We start from the raw sequence: 12,376 nt of genomic DNA, 5'->3' as shown, positions 1-12,376 counted from the left end.
CTGGGGAGGGGAGGGGTATGGCGCGAGGGGGAGGGGGAGGGGATTTGGCCCGTACCATTTGTATAACAGGGCCAAAGCACACTGTCTGCTAGATAGATAGATAGATAGATAGATAGATAGATAGATAGATAGATAGATAGATAGATAGATAGATAGATAGATAGATAGATAGATAGATAGATAGGAAGCACTGTATGTGTGTTTCCATGATTAGAGCAGTTTGATGTCAGTGTTAAAACACAATTAGAGCAAAAGGCAGAGGAAGAGCTCGTTAATGGGAGTCACTAACTAATTACAAAATCTGTGCCGTAAGTATTAGAACAGCAAGGTTTTTTTTGTTATTATTTTGCTATACCGTGGCTTTTTTTTTTTTTTTTTTTTTTTTTTTTTTTTGGCAGTCATCACAGGCAAAACCCAGGGCACAAATTAACAGGGCACACATGGGCTACAAGAAGCACCTGTCAGACAGTGGTTCCTGTGTATTTGGTCACTTGAATGATATGTGAGTTTGGGTGAGTTTAAACAAAAGGTGCCACATGTTTAAGCAGTTCGTTGGCATGCATGTAATCAGTAATGAGTCCACTTCATAATGCCACAGTGAGCATGAACAGTGAGCCACGAGGAGATTATTGTGTTTAATCTGGAGTAAAACATATAAAGGGACAGTAGAGGGATAGTAGCCACTACACTATATACCCCAGTTGTAAATATTTTTAATTGAAAGCTTAAATTGTGATGTAGCTGATATTCACCTTTTGACCACAAAAGGCAAATATCTTCAGTGTAAAGCAAAAACAAACAATTAAATAAACTTCTCTGGTCATGGGGAGCCTATCTCAGGCGTCACCGGGCATCAAGGCAGGATCCACCCTGGACGGAGTGCCAACCCATCACAGGGCACACACACACACACACACTCTCATTCACTCATGCAATCACACACTACGGACAATTTTCTAGAGATGCCAATCAACCTACCATGCATGTCTTTGGGCCGTGGGAGAAAAAAACGGAGTACCCGGAGGAAACCCCGAGGCACGGAGAGAACATGCAAACTCCACACACACAAGGCGGAGGCGGGAATCGAACCCCCAACCCTGGAGGTGTGAGGCCCCCCTAACACTTAACAGCTACACGCTAATTCCTTATGTCTGCATGAATTGCATAACATGAACGGACTTCTCCAAAATCTTATTCGAGGTTAGAGGTTTGTCGGCAAAGCTTATTCATTTCAGTAGTGGGAACTGCCACTGTCTCCTTGTGCCACCCATGTGGCCACGCCCCTGGATTAGTGGCCCGGGGGACGCGAGGGATCAGACAGAGAGGTGTGGAGGAAGGAGGGAGTAAATGGCCGCGAGAGGATTAGGATTAGTTTTGCACGCGGATTACGCGCTGTGAGACGCGGGGTTAAATATAGACGCCGGCTAGAGAGCAAAATAGGTGCGCGTGATGCTGTAAACATGCACCAACAACCGCGACACAGACCCACCTTTGAGTCCCGCTAAAGCTCATAATTTTCCTGCTCTGGTAGCAGCTCGCGCGATGAGATACCTTTCTGCAATTATATACTGAGATATGATACAAAAAGGCTGATAACGCGACATGTGCCTCATATTGTGACAAGCCGTACACATGCTTCCACTCAAGGAGAACAGCGTTATCATCTAAGCGTGTTCACGGTGTCGTTATCAGGAAAATACTGTGCGCCGAGACGCTGCGCGCATCTGATGCTCCGTTATTCGTAGAAAGCGGTGGTTACGTCATTCAGTAGTGGCGGACTAAAGCAATTCAGTTCTGCTTCAGGTCTTTATTCCCATTACGGCTACTAATTTCAGTAGTGGACTTTAAATAATCTAGATGATCAGAAATGCTATTGCCACTTGGTTAAATTTTTTAATACTAATAGGAGAATACTGTAATCTATCTATCTATCTATCTATCTATCTATCTATCTATCTATCTATCTATCTATCTATCTATCTATCTATCTATCTATCATTTGTTTGCATTGTCTTAGAACAACTGATGGCACTTTGCAGAGCAGAGGAGGTTCACACGGTATTTTTAAAAGGCATAAAAGAGAGCTTGCACAGATGAAGTGAGAAGAGAAGAAAGAGAAGCGACTCAACTATCCGCTATCCGCTTAAAGGATTCTAGTGAGTCTGAGGTCACACATAATTGCATTAGATCAACACAACACTGCTATCGGGCTCGTCCTTTCTTTCTTTCCCGAGGACACTCTAAGATCCAGTATGTAAGCGAATGAGAGGCCATTGTGATGTCACGCCTCACTGAATGGACAAAACTAGAATAATTAATGAATGAATTAATAAATACGTGAATAAGGAATTATTAAGATTTTATATGCAAAATGACACATAAATCAGAGAATGAAAATTTTACAAAAGGCACAAACAACTGAACACATCTACAGTTTATGTTCCATTTAGGTTGACTGTATTTTCCAGGAATCTTTGGTATTCTTTCTGTGAAGACAACTGTCCAAAGTGCAGCTTTTAGATCAGGTTAGATTAAACGTTATTGTCATTACACATGTACAAGCACAAGGCAACAAAATGCAGTTTGGCATCTAACCAGAAGTGCAATAAGCAGCAAGTGCAAGATGTACAGTATTTACAGTATGTACAGTATGAACAGGATAATATACCTGTACAGATGAATATGCTATGGGTATATAGGTACAGATATACAAGATATACAGGTTGGGCATGTATATCTATATCTATAGACATGAAATATACACAGTGTCATATATTATATATTATACTGACAAATATACAGATAATATTGATATAATATACAAGTGGGTGATCATCGGGAGGCAGAGTTCAGTAAAGTGGCAGCCCTATGGAAAAAGCTGTTCCTAAGTCTACTGGTTTTTGGCTCCTGAAGAGCCTACCAGAGGGAAGGGGGACAGACAATCTATGGGGAAGGTGAGAGGAGTCTTTAAGAATGCTGTGAGCTCGATGCAATCTAATGAAATACACAGACTTTTAGCATTATAACTACACCATAAGCCTTAAAGTTTCTATTTTAGAAGGTTTCTTTAGGGGTGTTCCAATTGTGGGCCATCATCAAATGCAGTTACTGTATGCAGATCCCAGGTCTTTTTTTTTTATTCCAGACCGCTATGTTAAACTGTGCATACTTCTGTTTATCCACTCTTTTTAAATAGATTGTAACTTGCCAATATGCTTTTTGAATTGGAATGCTTAATATCACACCGTTCAGCTGTAAAGGAGCCTCTTCATCACTGTGCAAGAGCCAATCAGTGCACACTCGTAAAAATCAATAGGACACTGATGTCTCTCTCCATCTCTCTGACAGTCCTTCTTTCTGCCTTTCCCTCTATCACTGTCCTCTCTGTATGCAATTCAGGCCAATTCTCTTCCCTTCAGATAGGCTCCTCTGGCAAGGCCTGAGACATGAACATTATTGCTGAAGCAAACTGGAAGCAAAGTGGACAAGTTGCTTCTTCCTGAGAGAGAAAAAACAATGACCAATTGTTCCTACAATGTGTGTATGCATACGGTAGATGGTACATCTCAAAGTAACATCCACATGAATGCCAGGATCCAAGATTCCCCAGGACAAAGCATCGCACTGCCTCCACTTGCTTGTCTTCCCACAGTAAAATCTGGTGCCATCTCTTCTCCAGGTAATCAGACCACCTTCTTCCATTGCACCATGGTCCAGTTCCATACAGCCCCATAGGAAGCTGTTATTCACACCTTTCATAGACAGCAATTTGTGCTACAGTAGCTCTTCTGTGGGATCAGACTAGATGGGCTAGACAACTGCATCAATGAGCTTTGAAGCACTTTTGTTAAGCATTATAAATTCTTTCTCTCTCTCTTATATATATATATATATATATATATATATATATATATATATATATAGATAGATAGATAGATAGATAGATAGATAGATAGATAGATATACATTGTAAGAGAGTCTTTCTCTCTCTCTTTCTCTCTCTCTCTCTCTGTGTGTGTGTATATATATATATATATATATATATATATATATATATATATATATATATATACAGATAGATAGATAGATAGATAGATAGATAGATAGATAGATATAGATAGATATACATTGTAAGAGAGACCAAAACATCAGTGAGATGTGAGAGAGAACAAAACATCATGTCCATCAAATTTAGTAAATCATCAAGCATGGCTTATAACGTGGAACAATATCTTTATTTCCCCATAGAGCATCGTAAAATGCATCCCACTGGTGTTTATCGGAACACATCTCTGCCGGGACTCGAACCCGGAGCCTCTGGATTAGAAGTCCAGCGCGCTATTCCATTGCGCCACAGAGACTGAACCATATGTACAGCCGTAGAGCGAGCTCAAATTCTGAATTCTGCGCATCCTCTGTTTTCACCATCAGGACCACTGTATAGTATCTGAAGTGCAATTCCAGCATTCGACGCTAGGTCGCGCTGAAACACCAACTCAGAAGGTGCAATGGAGGACTAAAGGCGATAGGTGCATTCGGGTATTTTTTCAGCAGTGGTCAAAATAATTTCCACACCTTTGGTCAGTGCGTCGGGTTTATTGGACACCTCGTGATGTGTTTATCCGTGCGGTTTATCTTCTTAAATGTTTGTCTTCTCGGAATGTTAGAGTTTATTTATGAATATCCATTATTTTCTTAAATGATTGTTGTGCTTAAAGGAATGTGTGAAATAAAGAATGGGTTTATAAGAATAAACAATTGTTTCCATATTTCACTTGAACAAAATAAATAAAAAAAAGGTATAATTTTTGCCCATTCATGTAACTGATTTAGCAAACTGCATTAAATTTAGATTTTAAGACTATCATTTCTGTTCACAGATACAGCAAACATGTATGGCTCTGGACTTTATTCTTAGCTTTCAACTCAATCAAAGAATTCTTAAGAAATAACGCCAACAAAAAATGAAATCAAATTAAAAAAAAAAAATAAAAAAAAAACCTCAAGGTTATGTTTAATGGTGAAAACAGCTCACAAAGTAGCTCTTTTCCACATGCACATTAAGATTAGACAGGAAATGTAGTACGATGAGTCCAGATTTACCCTGTTCAGGTTGATGGGCACATCAGGGTAAAATGACAGGTGAAATGATGCACCCATTATGCCCAATGCCTACTCTACAAGCCTGTGGGGGAAGTGTTATGATCTGGGGTTGCTCGAGTTGGTCAGGTCTAGTCTCATCCATCTTATGTACTTTTTCCATCAATGCATTTGTTCTACCCTGATGGCACAGGCATGAATTACAAGAAAACAATGCCAGGATTCAGGAAGGATGAGACATCATTTTCACACATTGATTGGCCACCACACCTTGACCCCACTGAGAATCTTTGGGATGTGCTCAGGTAGACTTCACATCCAACTCTCCAACTATCAACACAAGATCTTGGTGAGGAAGTAATGCAACGCTGGAAATAAATGCTGGAAATAAACGCACAAGACTGGTTGTGACGTTGAATAAGCTTATTGAAATGATGGCATGAATTAATGCCGATCCAATGAAATATTAGCGTGTACTTTTTTGGCCAGGCTCTATATATTTTATATTTATACTTGTTATAATGTATACACTACTTCCTTGGTGACTGATCACACCATCCAGAACATTAATGATAGCTATTAACAGTTTTTCTTCACAGAGGATAATTTATTAGATTAAAAAAACAGTAAAGCCCTAAATTAAAGTACTCTCCATTCTCTTATGGAAATAGCCACCTAGCGACACATCAAATAAATAGCCAAACCTCAATATTCTGAAAGATCCATAAACTAACAATTAGTGGTATAGCTTTTTAATTTTTAACAATCAACCCAATGTCTTTGCTAGGCCTATACTCTGTGGTTGTAGGTGTGATATCAAGTAAGCATGGCAGCTACTGAGTGGTTCGCAATGAAAATACTCACTAGACTGTTTTATTTATTTTTTTGCCACTGAAAAAAACAAACATTCATAAACATGAGGGTATGACTACCTTTCCCGTGTTCCCCTCCTCAGAGTGTACACCTAGGTCTGGTTTCAGTAGTAAACCAAAAATTTCCTTCATTGATTTAGCACTTCCTAATACGCAGTTATCAAATAGCATGTGACATACTAAAGAATTATTTCATAGGAATTGCCAAAATAAAAATATAATATGGCTAAAAATAATGTGGTCATGGCTTCTGGTAAATAGAAACATACAACACATGTGTAAACATTATTTAATTTACTTTATTGATGAATGAGGGCCAAGAGGGGTATCAATAGACACAAACAAAAACATCTCATCCTTCTTCTGTTTCTGCCACTCTACAAATTCACTCTCTTTCATACCGCTTTTTTTCTTTACAACATTGGGTTCAGAGTACAGTCAAGGCAACTGAGGTGACGATGGACAGTGCAATGACGATGTAGCCAGAACGGTAGACTTCAGTGATCTTAAAGCCCTTCCCGACATCCCACATCTGAAAGTCAAAAAATGTAATCAATACAAAACAGGAAAATATAAAGTAAAATGTAGCTTAATATTTAAAAAAAAAAAAAAAAAAATGTACGATGCATACTGAAACCATCACATCCTTCTTCCTTCATGCATAGTCTGTCTAAGTAGGCAACTGATAAGACTTTTATAACTAACAGAACAGGAAACAATTTGCAATAATCAATATACATAAAAAATTGGAACTATATTATCTATGGGGGCATTATTAGAGCAAAATATCTGAGCGCGTGTCAGCGGAATATGTAGTTTTTCTACCTCACAAATACAACAGTTCTCAAATAATTTGTTGCAAGTGCACAAGTCCTGTTCTACAAATCACAAATTAAGAATCTCACACACTCATATTTTTGCTGCTGTTGTTGCAGTGAATATGCTGCATAACACATTCAACATCAACAAATGTAAATTCAGACATATTTCTCACATCTGCAAATCAGTATATGAATTGCACATCTGTAGAATATTTTCTAAAACATTTTTTTGACTTGTTTCTATCATAAAAAAAGTCAATAATTAAAAAAATGACACTATGAGACTCAGATGCTGCATTTTCTTGCCTCAAAATGACAAGCTGCACAACGCCAAATAAATAAATTTAAAAAAAGCACACCAGGTATGATATTTCCCTACAGAGATGCTATTACAAGTGGAATATCAAGAGACCTCTTGGGTTTCCGTAGAACAGAGGTAATAGATAAATATAAATATTTTCAATTTCATTAAGAGATTTGCCAGAGAAGGTGATCAAGTTCAGACCAAGTTTACCAAAATGGTAAAGTGACTTTGGTTGTTGTAATGTTTGTGTTTACCAAGTGGCGAATGCCATTGTAAGAGTGGAAGGCCACTGGGAAAGACAGGGCGAATTTGGCTAGGGTGATGAGAGCTGGGCCCATGGAGAACGAGTGGACCAGGTCCAGGTAGTAAGGAAAACTCCCTGGCAACACTAGTGCAGCAGCCGCAAAAGCAGAAATACCTGAGAAAAATAGGAAATGTCACATCCACTTACTTACACAGAAATAATACTGCTAAAACTGTAAGCAGTAATTACAAAAGAGGCATTGTATTATATTTTTCCTTTCTTGTTTTCTCATGATCCTGGCATAAGCTACTTCCTCGTGATCTAAATATAACAAAAGTTGCTTTCTTTCATTATCACAACTTAACTCTCTCATGATCTCGACATAAAGAAAAAAATATAAAATAAGGCATGGCCTTTTAAGACTTAGGACATAAGTAATAGTCACCTTCTTAAAGTTAATTGGTTGAACCAACAACAAAACATTTACAGAATACTAATTTCAGATTTTCAATCAAAACGAGTCACTAAAATACATTTTCATTCTAGCCAGATGGCATAGTCTGGATGGGCAGTGCAATCAACAACTGGGTTAATGGTCAATTTAAAACCAGCTAAATGTTTAGTGTAAATGTAATTCCCATATATGAAGTAAGCCAATGACATTCATAATCAAAGTAAGACGATGACATTTTACAAATTCTGGCTAAACAAAGCAAGGGCATATGTGAGGAAATTATAGTTTATTAGCATGACAAGTAAAATTGTCTAATTATCTCTTGTCTTATTGATTAGAGGACAGTTTGTGTGTGTTGTACCTGCACTGAGCCCTATGCCTGTTCCTCTGTGAGTGATTGACATCATCATGGGGACTGACCACCTGCAAGGCACAGTTACCATAGTAACACCAGCTTCTGGCATGTAGTTACCATAACGACAAAATCTCTTCCACACACAATTGATATGACAAAAAGCTTAACAGGACTGTAATTGCTTTATATGTCAGGATGGAAAGCTAAAAATGAAATGTCAGAAATTCTTACTTTTTAATCATTTTACCACCAGTGTCTTATGAATGCACGACAGGCTATCCAAAGTTATGGGGAGGGTAATTAAGATGGGCGGATTACATTATCGGGGCCAAGGGGTTCTAAAACTTTTTATAGCTGGGGCCCTTGTAACTGTCAAAAAACATCTACTAATCCTAAGACTTTAAGAATAAAGTAGTAATATACTGAGAATAATAAAATGTTTCAAGAACAGCCGCAATATATTGAGAAAGTAGTAGCAATATATATCACTACAAAAAAATAGATATATTTTTAACAATTAAAAAAGCTGAAACATTTTTTTTTTTAAATAATTTTGAAAATAAAGTCATTACACTATAACAAAATGGTAAATCTCATAATTCATCTAAATTTGTGTTAAAATGGACAACAAAGGATGTTATGGACTGGGTGAAGTCATTGTTGTTGGACAAGAAATCACAGGCAGTGATTACCTTCAAGACCTCAACATCAAGCCCCCAAAAGTATCATTGTGTATGGATTCTAATGACAAAATTACACCTAATGCAAAGTCCACATACCATAACACACTGAGGGCTCAAATTCTGTACTGGGCACAACGGAGTGACAGCTATTATGCCACATGTTTAAAAATCAATAACCATGAAGGGAAGCACTACCAATGAATTCTCCAAAAAAATAGGCAAATTACTCCAAGGTCATGTAATTCTTTCTTCAAAATAAATGTCATTTCTTTACCAAAAAATGACCTGTCCAAATCCTCAGTGCCCCAAATTTTTAAAACAACAATGCTCTAATACAGCGGTTTCCAATCTTATCCAGGAAAGGGCCGGTGTGGGTGCAGGTTTTCATTCCAACCAAGCAGTAGCCACACCAGAGTCTACTAAAAGCCAAGAACAACTGATTAAACAGGTGGAATCAGGTGTGGCTTCTGCTTGGTTGGAATGAAAACCTGCACCCACACCAGCGCTTTGTGGATAAGACTGGACACCGCTGCTCTAATATGTACCATTGTGTCATAGGACTATGATATTATTCTAGAAATATTGCAGAATGACATTACTGAGTGTTGTTCTGAATAACAATGTACTGCTCAGTCACTCCCACTCATATTTTTCATCACTGTAGACACTGGATTTTTTTTAGCAATTGTTGACACATGCTATGCTTCAAATTGACCTAGTGTTCGAAACCCAGAGCATCCTGTTAACACTAGATTACGCGTATCAGAGAGTATCAGTATTCGGACCTATGGCGTTTGATGCGCATACCTTACCTATAAACGGTTATATGAGGAGAAACGGGTCTGTTGAGCTGAGAGTTTTTGGCCCAGAATTTGTCCATCTCCTCTTTTGCTGAGGTTCCCATTGGAACAGAACTGCTCAAATACAATAGAACAAGCAATATATGTTGACTTTGGTCATGTTAAATGATGCAAAACACAATTACAAAACATTTAGTGGGGCGATTAATCAAAGTTTTAAAGATACAAGACACAGAGATGAATACGACACGCACACACTCTCTTTCACACACACAAAATATACTTACTGCCTACAGAGCTGTGCCCGTGATGAACACAGACCCTGGCGGGCCACCATCCTACAATCAAAAAAGTAAAAAAGACGCAACAAAAACAGTGAGTAGATCGAAATTAGACAGACTACTGGTAAGAGCTACTATAACACAGTATGAACAAGGAAGGCACTCAATCAGACTGCAAATTCAGTAGGAATAAATAAATAAATAAAAAAATGTAGACAATTCACAGGTACGTTTTAGAAGGCATATATTTTGGATACACATCTGATCGCTTGTGCCTGTATGCTGTATGTTGGACTTTATTTAAAATATGCACCTTCAAGAGGTTTGTTACTAACAAACAGTCCAAATATTTCCTTTTTTTTAATTATTTTTTTATTTTATTTTAACCCTTGGATAGTAGAGTTAGATAACCCTTAGATATTTAGTTAATATTTCTTAAAGGTTGCGGTCAATTGTTGAACTTGTCATGATGAGCAAGCTTGAGATGTTACAGCATTTAAATAAGCTTATGCGGACATTAAAAAAACACGTAATAATTCGGACATAATTAACACTAATAAAACAGTGTGTTTAGCTTGTTGAGGACAGCAATGACAAACACCACAAAGAGCCTTCGAGCCTCGCTAACAATTAGAACATAAACATGTTTAACAGCGTTGTTGTGTGTTTAAAACTTGCTAGTTTAGGCAAATGACAAATCTTAAGCAAAAAGTCAACAACCACTGACCTTAGAAATAACGCCATATTTTCTGATGAAAGGAAGTGACGAAAGCGGATGTGAAGGCGGGTCTGAGAAAAACGCGGCGGTGAGAAATAACGCTGATCTTTATATAATCTCCCAGTAACCTGGAAAATGGCGCATGGTTTGTTTATTTATGTATATTTTCGATAAATCTGCACCCATAAACACATCTACAAGACATTTATATTAGAATGTTTAGGTCTTGAGTTAAAACGTGGGTGTTACTGTAGAAGCCTACAATAATGCATTCAAATTTAAAGTAGGGCTGAAACTCAGAAGGCTCAGACATGATTGACAAGGATGTATAATAATTATAGTGTGAGAAATCAGGAATACAAAGAACCACGTGGTGTATACATACTGGCGTGGATCTGGCTGTACCTACATTGCAATTATTATTATTATTATTATTATTATTATTATTATTATTATTATTATTATTATTATTATTCCAGGAAATCCAGTACTTTTCCAAATCTGGATATAGAAATGCAGAGTGCTCCTTATCTAAACTGCCTTTCATGCATTGTTTTGTCTGCTACTGCGCAAACAGTTTGTTTTTTAAAATAATTTTAGGAAAAACTTAGTTATGGAATAAAATAGTCACATAAAAATAAATGTGAATTTGATCAAACTGACATGTGGAACACGTGGCACTTATATAATAATGTGTCAACCTTTCTATTTTCAGAATCAGAAAGATCTTTATTGCCAGGTATGTTTCCACATACAGTACGAGGAATTTGTTTTAGTACAGAAGCTCCACAGTGTAACAGAATGACATTGACAAGACACGAATACATACAGTATATAATACAACTGTCTATATTATATATGTGTTCGGGTCTTGTCAATGTAATTCTGTTACACAGTATGTCCTCGTATGTGGAAACATACCTGGCAATAAAGATTTTTCTGATTCTGATTCTGAAAATAGAAAGGTTGATACATTGCTTAGATTAAAGGTTGAAACATACACTGTCAGTTTGCCCTAAAATAAAAAAAAAGACAACCACACAGTTTAATAACTGAAAACCACAAAGATAACCACACAGTTTAACCATTGACATTCTGCAAAAACAGCCAAATGAAGACAAAATATTTAAAGCAATAGCTGAAAGATACAGATTCCAAAAGCAGAACTAGTCAAAAAGATGAAAGCATAATAATGTAAATAAATCTGAAATCAAAACATAAATCATTTTGTTGAGAGGCTGAGAAATATTGAGGGAAAGAGTCATATGAGTCCTCTAAAGAAAATGTTGACAGAAAAAGACCAAGCATTACAGCAGTGCTATCTCTATGGAAACAGCATAATGGAAGCAACAACAAAAAAGTCAGCTCTTCAATGTCAGAAATAAAATGCAACTAAATAAAAATGTAGAGCCAAAATGTAATGGTGTAGCAAATTATCATATAACAAGACAATAGTTATAAAGGAATAATGGCCACATAAGGAAACACATTCTGAAGGGCAATACAAGAAATAACACAGAATGGGCTACAGTGTACACAGCATAAAACCATAAATGTGCACAAAAGAGCCTCTGAGAAAGGTAAAGGATTATTCCAGATTAGAACAAATGAAAAGGGCACTTTATGTACACAAACTCTTTCTTGATTTTCTCTTCATTTCATTTGGATTACACCAATTTGTTACACTTCCTTTTAAGTGTTTGGGGCCCCAGTTGAAACCACAGCAAACCCACAGAAGTGTGCA

General features: G+C 37.2%; 1 protein-coding gene and 1 non-coding gene across 2 annotated transcripts; both read right to left on the bottom strand.

Moving 5' to 3' along the window:
- Positions 1–4,287: 4,287 nt before the first annotated feature.
- trnar-ucu lies at positions 4,288–4,361 on the bottom strand. The gene has a single exon. It is a non-coding gene; the product is annotated as a tRNA-Arg (tRNA).
- Positions 4,362–6,251: 1,890 nt separating this feature from the next.
- sdhc (succinate dehydrogenase complex, subunit C, integral membrane protein) lies at positions 6,252–10,749 on the bottom strand. Its single transcript, XM_027176792.2, has 6 exons — positions 10,642–10,749; positions 9,921–9,971; positions 9,646–9,747; positions 8,157–8,218; positions 7,352–7,515; positions 6,252–6,504 (listed from the first exon to the last, which is right to left on the bottom strand). Exons 1-6 carry the CDS (start codon positions 10,656–10,658, stop codon positions 6,400–6,402), a joined length of 501 nt encoding a protein of 166 aa, XP_027032593.1. The 5' UTR covers positions 10,659–10,749; the 3' UTR covers positions 6,252–6,399.
- Positions 10,750–12,376: the final 1,627 nt, after the last annotated feature.

This window comes from Tachysurus fulvidraco, chromosome 22, assembly GCF_022655615.1.
Source record: "Tachysurus fulvidraco isolate hzauxx_2018 chromosome 22, HZAU_PFXX_2.0, whole genome shotgun sequence".
Lineage (NCBI taxonomy): Eukaryota > Metazoa > Chordata > Actinopteri > Siluriformes > Bagridae > Tachysurus > Tachysurus fulvidraco.
The sequence above is the reverse complement of the archived record's forward strand: the minus strand, read 5'-3'. Positions and strand labels throughout refer to the sequence as shown.